The sequence below is a fragment of the Macadamia integrifolia genome, chromosome 5 (genome assembly GCF_013358625.1).
Source record: "Macadamia integrifolia cultivar HAES 741 chromosome 5, SCU_Mint_v3, whole genome shotgun sequence".
In the NCBI taxonomy this organism is placed as follows: Eukaryota; Viridiplantae; Streptophyta; class Magnoliopsida; order Proteales; family Proteaceae; genus Macadamia; species Macadamia integrifolia.
Window position 1 is genome coordinate 21,628,314 of NC_056561.1, and position 17,746 is coordinate 21,646,059.

Below are 17,746 nucleotides of genomic sequence, written 5' to 3' on the forward strand. Positions count from 1 at the left end.
CTTTGCCTTACATTACCTGACATGTGTGGGGCCATTCCCACAAATTTTGACTATTTTACCCCTCCTACTTGACTATTAAATCTGAAATTTCTCCCTTCCACTGCTGTACATGTGTGATCCATAAGATAACATCCTATTTCCCATGTGCCAGTTAGGTCCTGACACTAGGGAACAGCTGCTTCAAAATTCAGGGTGTTACATCTCAAACCTCCTTCGCTGTTTTGATCCAAATCCGAGGCCTACTAACTTGCCCATGTTTCGGAAGTTATTCTAACGGCTTGAACCAATTACCAACTCCCCCTGGAGTGAGCCAATGAGAAGAAGAAACATGTCCGAATCACTTTATGCGTGCCGATCCATCACATCACAAAAATGCCCATCTAATAGTTGCGATGTTGCACACTTCCGTGACACGATTTAACGCATTCCGACGATCAGTATAAATCCCACATGCTTAATGGGTTAATCGGACAAGCGTGCCACGGGTATGTAGGTGTGCATCACTACAGCCAAGATATCCTTTTAAGCTCATTTGTGAGCCCTGCACTCAAGATCGAAGAGTTAAATTTCTCACTCATTAGAACTCCAAATCACTTGGGATTTTCTGCATTCTTCCCCAAATGATCTCAAGAATGTGATTAGGATAAGAGGAAGTATGTGGGTGAAGTTGAAGCTCTAGTTTCTTGAGAAGAACAAGAAGGAGGGAGTGCTGGAGTTATTAAATTGCATTGAAGCTTCCTAACTACTACCTTGGCTTGTTTGAAGGCTCCATTAAAGGGGGACGAAGAAATTGAGAGCTTTATTGAAGACAAAAGTGCATTTGCAAGAAAAGGAAGAGAGAAAGGTAGAAGGGGTCCCATGTGCAAGCCTACTTGAAGATTCAAGTCTCCACTACGGGGGTCAATTGAAAATTCCAATAAGCATCTCTAGGGACCACATTCAAGCTTCTCTAGTCGTGATTACTCAGAGTGAGTTAACCATTTGTGTTTCAAGTTCATTTGTATAACCTAGGTTTTATTTGAAGCACGTACCGAAGGTCTTAAATTGTAAACATGTGGGACTTGTGTTTTATTTTGTTGTAGCAGTCATAATGGCGGTGAGTACTGAGCAATATACAAAGCCCAATCAGGGCATTGCTTCGTGGATGTAGGCAACTTGCTGAATCACATATATCTTGTGTTTGTGTGTATGCCATTTTATTATGTATTTTGGCAGTTCTATGGTGCATGCTGTAGAATGGGTGTCCATAGTCTGATAGACCAGGCAATTTTGTGGTTGCGAGGTGAGCATGCATACGACTGTGTGTGGGTCTGATACTTGAGGTAGCATCAGCAAGTCGTAACTGAGTCAGTGCCATTAGTGTCGGGAGTGTGCATACATGAAACCCGCACATTAAATATGGTTCCTTAATATATTAGTAGCTAAACAATAATATTTGTGACATTCCCCAATTGACACTGAGAGGGAGTGAATCAAGGTCTCTAAAAACTTTTCCATAATCCAAACAAACTAAATTTCTTATACCCTAGAGCCTTTCTTTTCCTTCTCATCCTTTGTCTCTTCTTACCACCCACCACTAAACCCATTTCCCTAAAATTTGCAACATCTGAGAAAATTTCAAGCAATTACTGTTAAAATCACCACAAACTAATGCATCAGAGAACCAACAAGATGAAGTATCATTGGATCAAAACATCTCAAAAGCTTTCATTAGAGAGGGGGTAAGAATACCATAAGTCCCTTTTCAAGCATTAAGTTTTGCATAAACCTAACATTTTTTTTTCTTTTTTTTAATGTTACCTTCCATGTGTCGTCTTCTCTTCTGTGGTAGAAGTTGACTCTTTTCCAACGTTAGCTTAATAATTATGCATTGCGTATGGGAATAATGGAATTGAATTGGGTCAAAGTTAAGATATGAAAAAGTTTATAGCAATTACTTATAACTCACCTGTAATCAAGAAAATTTATATTCATTGTGGTCATTGGTTAAAGGAAAGCTAACTTTATAAGAAAAATTAATAACTGCAGCAAAAATTGTATCGCAACTACAGCTAATCTGACAATATAAAGTATAAACATATATTCCCTGGTTCAATTCCTGGGAATTTCAAATATTTTATCAACTAAATAACAATAGTAACTAAGCAGGTCCAGGAACATTCCTGTGCTTGTGTATCATCGGTCCAAGGGCTTGACATAAAGGATGGGCAATTTGCTGGATCTATCTATTATCAATATGTATCTGAGTTCAGATGCAAATTTTACATCAACAGCTCCAGGCTCAGATCCGAGCACATGGATGGATCCAACCCAAAAATCCAGATGGATGTTCATGCTTCACTTCAAGCAACTCCATATGTAACAGATACATAAATCTCTTAACACTCTCCAAGATCTGGATAGATATAAGCTTAGCCAGCCAGATCCAATCCACAATTTAAAGTGGATCTAACTTTACAAACCAAACCTGCTAAAAGATGCAGGTCATGGCAGATCTCATATCTGACCCACTCCATTTTATTCCCAAATGCAAAATCCCAGCGGTCTAACATGATGCTAGTTAAATATGAATTAAAAATTCAAATATGTGATTAGTATAGCATTTAGAAACACACCTCCCTGTCACGGCCTTAGACCTTTCTAAGCAACCGTGCCAGCACTTAGCACTCCCTCTAGCACTAAGTCAACCTAACTACATTCCTTAAGAGACTTGGGAAGAGAAGAAGTGAGCACAAGAGTGAGTTTGAAAGAATGAACTTGTATTGCACTAGAGGACTCTTGAGTACAAGGCTTGAGAACTCACTTGCTTGGTGCCTTGGCTAAATGAGGGCACCTCTATTTATAGACACTCCTACTTACAATGAATGGCTAGGATATGTACATGTGTCTTACATGATTACATCCAACGGTTACTTCCACCTCCTTAGTGGAGGATTCTAGTAACCTCCTAAAATAGCTTCTACAAATATCTTCTAGAAAAGATCTACTACAAAATATCTAGAGTTCCACACTTTGGTAGAATTCTCTAGAAATTGGGCCTTACTTAGCCCAATGGCCTAAATCCATAGGCTTAATGGGCTAGGCCTGTGGGCCTTCAATGGGTGGGTTGTGACACTCTCCCCCACCTTAGTCAGCGATGTCCTCATTGCATCTTCTTCGTGGAACCTTTGTATGTGGTCTTGGAACTGCCATAAAGTGTCGGCAGGTTCCCAACTTGCCTCGCACTCTGGTAGCCCCTTCCACTTGACTAAGTACTCCCTCCTAGGAGGTACTCCTCATCTCCGGATGACTCGGTCAGCGATCATGTATTCAACCTCCTTGTCGTAGGAAGTAGTGACAGCCATTGGTGTTCTTGTTGAGGCTCCACGACTTTGGTCTTCCTTGTCTCTATGGTATGGCTTTAATAAGCTTGCGTGGAAGACTAGATGGATCTTGAGCTTAGGAGGTAGGCTCACCTCATAGGATACCTTGCCCACCTTTTTGGTGATCTCGAACGGGCCTTCATACCAGCGTACCAGCCCTTTGTGTACCTACCTTAAGGACTTGGATTGTTGAGGTAGGAGCTTCACGAGTACCAAATCCCCAACCTTGAAATTTTCTGGTCGCTTCCCTTTGTCAGCCCATTTCTTCATCTTAGTGGCCTTGTCTAAGTATGACTTAGCCACATCTAGTTTTGCTTGCCACTCCTTGGCAACCTTAAATGCCAAAGGGCTCTTCCCTGTGTAGCCGGTCATCACCGTGTTTGGAGTTAAGGGTTGTTGTCCCGTGGCAATCTCGAATGGACTTTGGTTCATAGCCTCGCTTCGCTGGAGAATGTAAGAGAATTGAGCCACATCTAGCAACTTGGCCCAATCATGCTGATTAGCACTCACGAAGTGCCTTAAGTAAAGCTCCAACAAGCTATTGATGCACTCTGTTTGCCCGTCAGTCTGGGGATGGAAGCTTGTTGAGAAGTGTAGTGACGAACCCAACAACTTGAATAGCTCCATTCAAAACCTCCCCGTGAAGCGAGGGTCTCGATCACTTATTATGGATCGTGGCACACCCCAATGCTTAACGACATGCTTTAAAAATAGCCTTTCCGCTTCTTCCACCATACAATCCCTTGGTGCCGCCACAAATGTGCCATACTTAGAAATCTATCAACCACCACCATTATTGATCCACACCTTTCTAACTTGGGTAAGGCACTGATGAAGTCCATGGAGACACTCTCTCATACTCTTTCGGGTATAGGGAGTGGCTCTAGCAATCACCTGGGTGGTTGCTGCTCCATCTTGTCTTGTTGGCACACAAAACAAGTTCTAACATAAGCCGCTTCTAGTAATGACCGCATGCGCCGTTGTCCTGGGTGGCCAGCCCATTTAGTGTCGTGGTATTCACGAATGAGATTCCTCCATAGGTTACTCCACTTAGGCACATAGAGTCTCCTCTTTTTGGCATAGAGCAAGCCACCTTGCTCCCAAAATCTTCGTGTCTCGCCCTCCCACGTAAGGACAAGTAAGCTCTTAGCCACAGGATCATGTTGGAGGCCCTCATTAATCAACTCTAGAAGTTCCCCCTCCGGTTGGCTAAGGAAAGCTAACTCCGCCTTTCTACTAAGCGCATCGGCCACCTCGTTGGCCTTGCCTGGCTTGTACTCGAAGATGAAATCAAATTCTGCCAAAAAGTCTTGCCATCTAGCTTGTTTAGGACTTAGTTTCTTCTGGGTCTAAAAGTAGCTAGTGGCAACGTTGTCCGTCTTCACCACGAACCTTGACCCAAGTAGATAGTGTCGCCACGTCCTTAGGCAATGCACCACCGCGGTTATCTCCTTCTCATGGACTGTGTAGGGTCGTTCCATCTCATTCAACTTGCGGCTCTTATAAGCAATAGGGTGTCTTTCTTGCATCAACACCCCACCGATAGTAAAGTCAGATGCATCTGTGTGCACCTCAAATAGCATGCCATAGTCGGGTAAGGTAAGCACTGGTTCCTCCATAACAGCCTTTTTCAAGTCCTCAAAGGCCTCTTTGCACGCGTCCGACCAAACCCATGGTTGGTTCTTCTTTAGTAAGTCAGTGAGTGGAGCTGCCTTTCTTGAGTAACCTTAAATAAACCGTTGATAGTAGTTAACTAAGCCAAAGAAAGACCTTAGCTCCGTCACCTTGGTAGGTGGCTCCCATTCTTGAATTGCCCGCACCTTACTATCGTCCATCCGTATTGTTCCGCCTCCGACCTTATGACCAAAGAACATCACCTCCTCTTAGTTCCTTGAAGATGGTCTTCAAGTGTTGCACATATTCCTCCAAGGTGTTGCAATAGACAACGATGTCGTCCAAGTACACCACCACGAACTTGTCAAGGTAGGGGTGGAAGATCTAGTTCATCAAGGTGCAGAATGGAGCCGGGGCATTGGTGAGGCCAAAGGGCATCACTAAGAACTCGTACGAGCCATACCGAGTCACACGTTGTCTTGGGCTCATCTCTGTCCGCAATGCAGACTTGGTAATACCCCGATCGTAAGTCCAACTTGGTAAAGTACCTTGCCCCACCATGTCTATCGAATAGATCGGCTATTAAAGGAATGGGATACTTGATATTGATTGTTACCTTGTTCAACGCCCAATAGTCGATGCATAGGCGTAGTGATCCATCATGCTTCCGTTGGAAGAGAACCAGGGTGCCGTAGGGAGCTTTAGAAGGGTGAATGAATCCCGCATCTAGTAATAACTCCTTGAGTTGCTTCCTTAGCTCCTCCAACTTTGGCGGCGACATTCTATAAGGTGCCATTGCTAGTGGCTTGGCACCTGGCTCCAACTCGATGGCATGATCCACCTCGCTCCTAGGTGGAAGCCTCTTGGGCAGCTCGGATGGCATCACATCCTTGAACTCTTCAAGAACCTTTTCAATTGACTTGGGTAGCACCTCAGTAAGACCGTCCTCCTTCTGCTTTAACAGCGCCGCCAAGTACGTTGTTTCTCCCTTCTTGACTCCGTTCTCTAGCTGCATAGTTGAAAGGAGTTTTAAACCGTCCTTGGTCCCTTGCACCGTTGGGACCATGCATAGAGCTCCTTCCTGCATGATGCAAACTGTGCTTATGAATGGCATGGGTATGGCCTTAATCCTTCGTAGGAAATCCATGCCAAGTACTACCTAAAAGTCATCCATAGGCACTATCGATAAATCCACAATGCCTTTCCACGTCCCAATACTCATCTTGACCCCTCGAGCAATGCCATGTATGGGACGAGCTTGGGAGTTGACTGCCTTAAGCCATCCTCCCTCCTTAGACACCCTAAGTCCAACTTTCTTTGCCTCCTTCGACAAGACAAAGTTATGCATAGCGCCTGTGTCTACCATAGCACGAGTGGGCTTGCCATTGATGCAAACCTCCACGTACATGAGCCCCTTCTGAGAGGTTGTGGCCTTGACCTCTATCTTGGCCTTAATGGCACTTAGTCGTTGTAGGGACCCCATATGTGTTTTGTCTTCACTTTTCTCTTCAAGCAAGGCATTAAGAGCCTTTCTCTTGGGGCAATCCCTGGCCCAATATGGCCCATCACACAAGAAGCACTTGTCTTTAGGTGTGAACTTGTCCTTCTTGTCATACCTGGGTCTACCCTCCTTGTTTAAAGATGGTTTGCTAGTGCCTTCCTTCGGAGGGTAGGTCTTGGACCCTTTTTCTCCCTCACCTTTTCCGTTGTTTCCTTTCTTGGCCTTAGAACTATCCTCTCTTCTAAACTCCACCAATGACTCCACCGCTGTAATGGCTAAAGTAAGGTCCTACACGCCTCGGCGTTGTAGTTCCTGCGCAGCCCAGCCTTGAACGCCATCCATGAAGTTCAAGAGTTCTTCCTCGGTCATACTCGGGACCTCGAGCATCAAGGTAGAGAATTCTTTAACATAGTCCCAAATAGACCCCGTGTGCTTGAGCCTTTTAAGGCTCTTCCTAGCCAAGAAAGTGGCATTCTCGGGATAGAAATGTTTCTTCAATTCTTTCTTGAAGCTATCCCAAGAATCTATGCTACACAAGCCCCTTTCAGTATCGGCATACCTCCTACGCCACCATAAGGTTGCATTATCAGTGAGGTAGAAAGTAGCGGTCCATACCTTTGATGCCTCATCGTCGAGTGCCATTGCCTCGAAGTACCTCACCATATGCCAAAAGAAGTTGTCGACTTCTCGTGCATCTCTCTTCCCGGAAAATGGCTTGGTGCCTTGGTGCCTCCACCCTAGGCATTTCACGAGAGGCAGCGGCCACTACCCTCCTACATATGGCCCAATCTTCACGTACCTCGTCAATGTGAGCTTCAATCTTGGCCAACGTCTCCCGTACCTAATCCTTAAAAATGGCAATCTCCTCCCACACTTGAGCCTTAAAGGTTGTAAGCTCCTCCTTTTAATGGTGTGCCATGGTGTTGAGAGTAGTTAGTAGGGACTCCTTGAGCTCCCCCACCTGGCCTTCGAGCTCACCCACACGGCCTTCGAGCTCCTCCACACTTTGCTCTATAACATCGAGGTGCTCCATCACCCCCGCCATTGCTAGCTCCACCAGAGCTAAGAAAGGCTCCATAGCACCACCAACGTCCACGGACTTGTCTTTGCTCTTCCTTTGCTTCCCTGTGTTGGGGTTGCCCTCCCTTCTACAGTTTTGCTCACTTGTTGCCGTATCGTGCACTTCTGAATCGTTCGACATAATGTCCCCCACGCTTGGCTCCCTCGTAATTGAAGCTCTGATACCACAACCGTCAAGGCCTTAGACCTTTCTAAGCAACCGCGCCAGCACTTAGCACTCCCTCTAGCACTAAGTCAGCCTAACTACACTCCTTAAGGGACTTGGGAAGAGAAGTGAACACAAGAGTGAGTTTGAAAGAATGAACTAGTATTGCACTAGAGGACTCTTGAGTACAAGGCTTGAGAACTCATTTGCTTGGCGCCTTGACTAAATGAGGGCACCTCTATTTATAGGCACTCCTACTTACAATGAATGGCTAGGATATGTACATGTGTCTTACATGATTACATCCAACGGTTACTTCCACCTCCTTAGTGGAGGATTCTAGTAACCTCCTAAAATAGCTTCTACAAATATCTTCTAAAAAAGATCTACTACAAAATATCTCGAGTTCCACACTTTGGTAGAATTCTCTAGAAATTGGGCCTTATTTAGCCCAATGGCCTAAGTCCATGGGCTTAATGGGCTAGGCCTGTGGGCCTTCAGTGGGTGGGTTGTGACATCCCGCCAAGAAAAACACAAAGCATTCCAATTTTCAATAGCCTAATAAATGATAAAAACTTAGATGCTTGAAGGTGTGAAAGAAAGTTCTGATAAAAGATTTCCATCATAGTTTTGCAAAACAAAGGTGTAATCACAAGGACAACTGAAGCAACATGTCCATTATTAGGCAGGATCTAAACTTATTAGAGAAATTTCTATTCTTTACTCAATGACAATATGACCCCACTTCGAAATTCCTTGACGTCACAATTGTAAGAGAGAATAAGCAAGGTAGCACATGGATGATATTTTGTGAACCTTTGCTGATTTAGTTAGTTATCTAATCCATTATGTGTATCAGTCCTGCTTTGTCAGACATCATTGGGTTCATGATTTGGACTTTATTGAACACTCGGATTTACACGTATCTTGACCTTATGTCCTGCTTGTGAGTGTCCCATGTTCCACTCATTATAAACTGATAAGCTCCTGCCATACTCCCCATCTTGCTCATTCAATTGCAGACATAAGCTCATAAGAACCACATACTGAAACCCATCAAGAGAACATCCAAAATTTACCCAAATACAATAAGACCCTACATACTGGAATAGTTTTTTGAAATAAGTTAGAAGCTGGTACAAAGATACAAAAGAAACATTCAAACAGAGATTTTACAGAGTTGGCAATTGGAATAAGGCATTCTATAGGATTAATTTTGTGAATAAGATCAAACAGAGATTGAAGTAAGGATTTATCATACGGTGGAGGCTTTCAACATACTCACATTTCCATATAGAATACAGATCTGGATTAATTTCTCTAATGGGAAATTCAGACTAGTAAGAGATTGAATGCATTTTACAGAGATGTTTTTCCTTGATTAGCAAACCTACTCAAACTTAGAATCAGTGGCATTTAAAACTGCCACAAATTTTAAGGGAAAAGAATTTTTTGTAAAAAATATATTTGGAGTGAAGAAGCAATTGATGTCTCAATATTCCCACCATTCACAAGAAAAATGTAAACAAAGAGATAATTTCCAGTTACATACCTTGGACAAAAGCCCATCCTTTGCCAGCTTATAATTACTATCTGCATGATTCTTTGCCACTACACGCTCATCAGCCCAAAATATATACCATTGTGCCCAGTCTAAAGTCTTGTTATAAGGAGCTTCACATAGTTTCCTGCCCGAAACAGGAAATTTTAGAACCACTTATCCAAAAAGGAATTATAGAACCCAAAACTGAACCAAATTAATGAAAGGAACTATAAAAGAAAATGTGACGAATGAAAAAGCACTTTTACCCCATCAAGCTGATGAGAGAACCCCCAGATAAGGCAATAGCAAAGAACCCCCTCTCTTTCACTGATATCTCAGATAATTCAGCTATGTAGTCAGCCAGATCAGTAGCAAGTTCATCCACATTTTCATGAATTCTCACGTCCCCTCCATCCTTGGGTCCCCCAGAATTAGCCATTGCTTTTCAGGCGACAATTCAAAAACTGATCCTACAGTGAGGAAAACAAAAATATTTAACCAACCAAAATTCAGTTAAGATAATCTTCTAGCGCCTGTGAAATCAAAAGGTAAATAAAAATCAAATTTAGTCATCAAATAGATGGGGGAGAAAAAATGATGATTGATAAGGAAGTTTTCAAAGCCCAATACTTGTAAACCACCACTCAATTTCTAAGAAATATTATGCTAACATCTCAGCAACATTGAAATAAAAGGTAAAAAAATGTAGAGAAAGGCAAAGCTCTTTCAATTGGTGATAGAAATGTAGTATAAACCAATAACTTGAAAACGCATATCATAAACCAATATAGAGTTTCTGAATCATAGTAAAGGGAGGTTAAAAATCAGCCTTACTACAAATTAAGAATTGGGAATGAAATAAGAAACAAAATTCAAGAAAAGATGAGCAAACATCTCAGTCCACTGATGACCAAACAGAAATCCAATTCAACTAAAGAACCTGAAGCCCAGAAAGAAGAATGATGGAATCAACTTAAGAAACATAGAATTTAGAAACGAAAAGAGAAACCCAGGTTATAAGACAATCATTAAAATTAAATTCTGATAAAATATCAAAAAAATTACATTGCCGGGAAAAGAAAAAAAAAAAGCACAAGAGCCTTGTGAATCTCTAGAGACCATGGATCCCTAATACCCACAAATTATAAATAATTAAAATCTTAAAAGGGAAAAGAAGCCTTACAAACACAATGGAGACAGGTCACAGAGAGCTGAAACTGAAGAAGATGGAAGATGGTTTTACCGACAGATATAGTAAGTACAATATTCAAATCCAAAAAAAATAAATAAATAAATAATGATTTCAAAAAATATATACTGCCAGAGAGAGAGAGAGAGAGAGAAGAAATTTACCTTCCACGTACATTCCACGATTGTGACAAGAGGAGTTCTCGAATGGATAAATCTAAAACACTACTTCTCTATCACCCACATTCCATTTCTCCTTGATCATCCATCTCAATCAAATAGAGTGAAAACGAGTGAGGGATATCGACTGACAAAAGCAAGAAGAGAGAAACGTAGAAACCAAAGCAAAAAACCCCAAAATCCAGAACGCAAATTTCCAACCGGTACAATGGCTTTAAAACTCGGGATCAGTCACAACCGAAACCGATTCGGATCGGATCATTATCGGTTGAGATCGGACCAATAAACCTTTGTTCAAAAAAAAATTTTTTTTTTTTTTTTTTTTTTTGGACCATTTGAATCTAATACCTTAGCAATGGATCGGTTTTGGATCGATCAGAATTGGGTATCGGTCTTGGCCGAAGCTAAGCTAATCTAGGCGATCCTAGTTGATCTGATCTTATCCGATTTTTGAAACCATGAATGGTAGGGATTTTTGGTTGGGCTACATGATCCTTGTGCCACAAGGCCAATGGAGTGTAAATACAAGCATCCAAGGGGAGGAATGGAAGATAATGTCACTACCCCATGTGAGAAGGCATAGGGGCACTGCCAAGCAGCATTCTTTTTCCCTATATATCTAAAATTTCAATTTCAAGAAAAGCCGAACCTATATCAAATCATATGTAGACAAATGAAGGAATTAGCTTGTTTTTTTTTTTCAAAGAATATTTTATTCCAATGTGAAGGTGTTCTGATATATTTTTTGAGGAAATGTTCTCTATTGACACCCGGAGTATGATACATTAGCACTTTTGTCTACTTTTCTCCACTTTTCTCTTCACATGAATTGATCTCACTACCCTCCAATGTATAATACCGACCGTTATGTCTTACATTTTTGGTATATTCCTCTATGTTTCGTGCTCTAAGAACCCTCTTGCATATTTTTACAAGTGAACACATCAATGAAGTACAATTAAATGAAATGAAACCTTAAACAAGAGGATAACAAAGTCATGTTATGTGAAGAGGAAAGAGACAAAAAAAAGCACACTTGTGAAGACAGTGGATTTAGCGGATCTCTCTTTATAAAAAAATAATAATAATAATAAAAAAAAAAGATAGCAATATGAGTCCAACATCTCTATTGACTGGGAATCACCACCTATATCAAGGTGTAGGACTCATAATTAAAAATAAACAAAAATGATTATCCAAACTATCTAACTAAGAGTAAGAGTTCGTGTCAGGTTGCGATCCGAGAAAATTTTTAAGAACATCCGTTCACTTGATAAAAACTGGACTTCAACACTAGGTTAAAAGGTGTCAAATTGAAATTGAATCCATTTATCAAAATCGAACCGGCTATTTACAATCAAACCAAACTGGACCATAAAGAAATGAAGTGATTTTGATTTCATAGGTTCTATTCCTGATTCGATTCAGTTCAAAACCTGGATAACCATCGGGGTACCAAATAGAAACCAAGAATAGAAATCGGATTGTATCTCAATGATGAAGAGGATATAGTGTTAGGATGGATTACAACATTAGTCTTTTAAGGTTTGTGGAAAGACATGGATCATGCTCAAAAATTCATTGAGCCTTACTTTTATGCATAGGTTGAATTCAACTTCATCTTGATATCAGGGTTTTGTTACAAACCGGTAATACAAACCACAAATAAATCGATTCTTAACCGAATAACAAAAATTGAATAAAAATTGATAATACTGGAACACATATAAAATGATTCCGATTTTAATTTATTTTATCCGGTGTGTTTTGATTCTATCTTGGAAAATGTGCATTGATCTGGAGCCTGATCAAATAACCGAAACCGCATCGTTTAACATCCCTACCTTAGGTATTGTGCATTATGAATGGACTGACTAATCATACATAACTATTGTACACACTCAAAATATATAGGAAACATTAAAAAATAAATAAATAAAAATTAAAAGGAAAAATATAAGGACCAAATCGATATACATGGTTAGTTTACTAAAATGTAAAACAAACATGTTTAAATGAAAAGGAAAGGGTATGGAAAACCCCTACTAACATACAACATGTTGAAAATAGTATACAAGGTAAAGAAAGTGAAAAAGAGATGATGAAATCGACATAAATCTGTCCATTCACGCTACATAGTTAATAACATAATGTAAAGAATATATTTTGCTGACTTGGGCTAGCTCAAGCTTTTGGATCCAGTCTAAATAATCAAAAGTCCTAGGCTCTAGTTTTCTTTTCTTTGATCCAATAATTGCTTATTTAAATAAACAAGTCCATAATTTTAAATGATTTACACTAGGTTTTTTACCATACTACAGTTCAAATTGTAGCATATCGTCTTCTTGCGGGGTATCCTATTTAAAATATAACAAGCAGATAGAATTGCTTCACCCCACATATCAAGCAGTAAACCTGACTAATTAACATAGAATTCATCATCTCTTTTAATGTTCGGCTTTTTCTTTTGGTTATACCATTTGATTCGGGTTGATAAGGGACTGTAATTTCATTAATTATACCATGATTTTCATAAAATTTATTTATGCTAAAATATTTTGAATTTCTATCGTTCTAAGTCTTTTAATTTTATTTCCCAATTGATTTTTAACTTCAATTGTATGATATGAATGCATTTCCTGCTTCATCTTTTAAATTAAGCAAATATAACATAGTAAATCTTGAGTAATTATCAATAAAGTCACAATATATTTTTTATTACCCCTTGATTCATATGACTTAAAATCACTATGTATCAAATAAACCACTTTGCTTAACAATAGATTTATAAGTTTTTTTGGTAAACTTGACCTCTATAAAAGTGGGACACTTGTCTAGAGTAGGCCTAATTTTATTTTTAAGCAATCCTAATTTACAGATTTTAGAAACATAAGGAGCACTACAATGTCCTAGTCTATCATGCCATAAATAATAAGAGTCAACAAAATAAACAGAAGAACTTGACATTTCATTAATAATTTCAGATACACTTAATACAAACAAACCTCACTCAAATAGCCTTTGCCCACAAAATATCATTCTTTAACAATATAACTTTATCCAACTCGAAAGACACTTCAAACCGAACATGGAGTATATTTTCCAAAACAAGTGTCTTTCCATAAGTAATTTTTATTGTCACTTGACCTTTTCCAACCACTCTCGAAGTTTGAGAATTTCTCATGAAGACATTGTTATCAATTTTTATAAACAAAGCTTAGAAAAGGAACTTCGATCTCCACTGAGGTGCCTTATAGCACTAGTATCAAGTACCCAATCCGTTGGTTTTTCAATCATATTAGCCTATGTTATCATTGCAGTAAAAATCTTACTTTCAATGAGATTGATTTTAGCCTTTTTAGATCATTTTTTTATGCTCCTGTAATCTTTCTTGAAATGACCTGATTTTTCACAAAGGAAACAATTACCTTTATTTTTCTTAAAATATTTGTCCTTCTTAATATGAAAGTCCTTCCTAGAGTTTTCTTGCTTCCTTGTTTCAACCAAATTTACTTTGAGTTTGGGAGTCTCAACAACCTTGTATTTTGCACGGTTTCTTTCTTCTATTTTGATCTTGACTACTAGTTCAAAAGTCCATTCTTTTCTCATGTGTTTTTTGTTTAACTTAAATGGGTTCTAAGAAGAAGGGAGTGTCTAAATCAATGAACCAGTGATAAAAGCATCCCGCAAAATTATATTATCCTTTGCTCGCCTCCCAACAAGTGCCTGAAATTTGTCAATCTAGAAGGAGATGACCTCTCTATCAGACATAAAAAATTAGAAAGTTGGACACCACGTACTTACTGCTCCTTGCATCCTCAAGAGTATATTTCTTAGATAGAGCATCTCATATCATGTATGCATATTCAAAATAATTAGAAACATTATATAACTCAATTGAAATTGTATTTAAAATCTAATTTTTGCATTGAAAATCGGCCTCCACCCAAGCAAGTCTTTTCGCTTCAAGTACAGGATCCATGCTTTGTAACGGCTTAGGTTCAGTCAGTGCAAAAGCAACTCTAATCTGTGACAAAGTGAACATAAACATTTACTTCCATCTTTTGAAATTTGACCACTGAATTGGTTAATTTTTTCAAACTCAGAAACGATCCTCATCTTCTCCACGACAGGTTGAAGTGATCCAAATGTAGGCACAATGTTGGTGGGTGTTGAAAAGTAAGTACGATGTATTGGTGGAGCAAATAACAAGAGGAATTGGTGCATTAGTATTGGTAGGCAAAGTTGGTGTGGCACAGGTTTCATCCCTTACACCAGTTTCACCATTTGCACTATGTGTATTTGAATCCGTATCATTTGCCATAGCCTAAAATCTAGTTTCAAATATCTTAAAATTGTAAGTAACAGAGTCCAAACAATATGTATAAGACTTTAACAAAATAATTATATAAATCCAAGGAACAGTTGACTTGGTCAATTGATCCTCTGAAACAGTAGTAGAAATCGTCCACATTAAGTAGAGTTGAGTTGTATAATATGTATACTCTCTTAAGGTATTTAAACGCCCCGTATATTTATATGCAACCGGGTTGACCGTACATTCTCACATCCAAAATAAAACAACTCTTAAATCGATTAAGGTACACTCCAATAATCGATTCCAATAGGTATGTCCGAAGGTATTACTTAGAAACTCAAAGGAAAACAATGAACAAAGATAGAAACCAGTAAACAAAGCACTTGCAGAGAACAGAAGGCTTAAATAACCCCACAGTACAAACTCCATATACGTTAGGATTTTTGTTACCCATAAACAGAGACTAGTGTTCTCTATTTATAAAGTATATGTCTTTGTATACAAATGGATATACCTGTACAGGTACCCATACATATACAGATATGACTCTTTGTATGGGAAGGGTGCATGACTAATACATACAGGTGTATGTACATACGTATGTACATTGATTGGGTACCAATGTGTCGCTTGAGAAAAAAGTGTGGAGCCAAAAGTTACAAATAGTAAAAAGTAGTTTCTTTGAACCACCCGCACCTGACCCCGACCTTGCGTGCACGTGCACAATTCAAAAATATCCCAGGAACCCCCACTCACACATGATAAGGGAGAGTACCTCTCCAAAGGGCTTGCACCCTTAAGATACAATCCTATATATATGCTCAAGTTTTCTTTCATCCCAAACCAATGTGGGACTAAACTTTGTGAGTTATCTTTAACTCATTCTCAACGCCACAAATGATAAAGACAAAGTAGAAAAAGTAGGAAGAGACTTTTAAGGGGAAAACTGAATTTCAAAAAAGACCATTTTGAAAAGACTATTTTGACCATAGTTTGGAACTTAATTTTCACCACACACACACACACACACATACACACATATATATATATATATATATATATCATACTATTATATAAAAGCATGTACTCATACTTCGTGGCTAATATTTTATTGGACTACTTTAATCATCTTTTTTATTTAAATACCTTATCTTTTTTATTATCTTTCTTGTCAATATTTTTTATTTTTCTGATATTGTTGGTACCCTTTACATATATATATATATATATATATATTCTCTAATTAAGAGTTTTTCTACCAAAAAAAAAAATTTTCTTTCTAAATTTTCTCCCTCCCCTCTTTCATGTCCCTCTCTTTTCCCTTTTATATATATCTATATATATATATATATATATGGCAAAATGGTCGTGGTACTTGCAGAAAAATAGGAATACGGAACGTCTGGAGCCCGGTGAATGTTCACGTAAGTGATATGATTGACACGTGTTAAATATGTTAATCCTGTTAACAGAGTTGTAAATAGTTACAACTCTGTTTAATATTATTAATATTTAAATAAATATATAAATAATAAAAATCCCGAAATAAGTAGACTCCTCCTTTGATTCCGCTTAGAAACCTCTCTCTCTCCTTGCTTCTTCTTCAAGGTTGTTCCTTCTTTCCTCTTCCTTTTTCAGCGCTCTCCAGTCTAATTGAAGTTTTGTTTACTAATCTCATTAAAGATTTGCATCCATGATAAATTCTCATAAGTTAATAATATCTACCCAGGAAGTAATAATAAAATCCTAGATATTCAAGAGCTTTGTTTACTTTATAAAATTCAAATTTGTCCTCTACCATAGATGCAAGCTTTACTGTCCAAATCCCTTTTCTGATGATTAATATGTAAACATAGTATTTTGATATGTGTGGCCAAGTCTCTCATATGCTCAGTGCCTGAAAATAGTTATGTTGATTTTTTTTACCTCATATTATTTTGAGAACTAAGCAAGAGAGAGAGAGAGAGAGAGAGAGAATTGAGATTTCCCAACAGAATCAAAAGAGGAGTCCGCTTATATTGGATTTTTATTTTTTATTTTTTTATTTATATAAAAAAATATTAGACAAGTTAAGTAACCATGTCCGTCATCTTTCCACCCTAAAAACTAAGAATCAGTTACAATTTTAAAAACTAATAAATGATTTAGATTAATCTAACATTAAACGGAAAGTTAATATTAAAAGAAAGTGAAAATAAGATTGCAATACGTACGTACTCCTGCCACTCGCCCAATATATATATCTTTCTAAATTTCTCTCCCCTCTCTCACGTTTCTCTCTTTCAAATTTTATTCTATATCTTTCTTTACAAAAAAAAAAATCTATATTTTAGGAGTTGTTATTAGGAAGAAAATCTTCCGAAATTTTCTCCTTTCTCTTTTTTAAATTTTAATCTATAACTTTCAAAAAAAAAAAAAATCTATATTTAAGAAGTCTTGTTTAAAAAAAATATATATATTTCTAAATTTTCTCCCTCCTCTCCCTCTCATGTGCCTCTCTTTTTCTCTTTTAATCTATTCTTTCTTTTAAAAAAAAATGATATTATAGGAGTTTTTTCTACCCAAAAAATAAATCTAGATTTTAGGAGTTTTACAATGTGCTGGATTTATCTATATTTTAGGAGTTGTTATTACCAAAAAAAAAAAAAAAGATAAAAGGAAAAACTGAAATCTAGGGCTCTATTCATCTCCCTCTCTCACGTTTCTCTCTTTCAAATTTTATTCTATATCTTTCTTTAAAAAAAAAAAATTTCTATATTTTGGGAGTTGTTACCTAAGTTTTCTCCTTCTTCCTTTTATATTTTAATCTATAAAA

At 38.2% G+C, this 17,746-nt stretch overlaps 1 protein-coding gene across 2 annotated transcripts in view; it reads right to left on the minus strand.

The window, feature by feature from the left end:
* Positions 1-10,795, minus strand: part of LOC122080115 (probable 6-phosphogluconolactonase 2) — a 19,853-nt gene extending 9,058 nt beyond the window's left edge. Inside the window, exons 1-4 of one of the 2 annotated variants that reach the window (XM_042647007.1) lie at positions 10,599-10,795; positions 10,429-10,462; positions 9,512-9,715; positions 9,255-9,390 (exon numbers count right to left, since the gene is read on the minus strand). In XM_042647007.1, the coding sequence (XP_042502941.1) occupies positions 9,255-9,390; positions 9,512-9,684 (309 nt within the window). In that variant the 5' untranslated portion in view covers positions 9,685-9,715; positions 10,429-10,462; positions 10,599-10,795. The remainder of the gene's footprint in view (positions 1-9,254; positions 9,391-9,511; positions 9,716-10,428; positions 10,463-10,598) is intronic. The other variant, XM_042647006.1, reaches the window with a different exon arrangement.
* Positions 10,796-17,746: the final 6,951 nt, after the last annotated feature.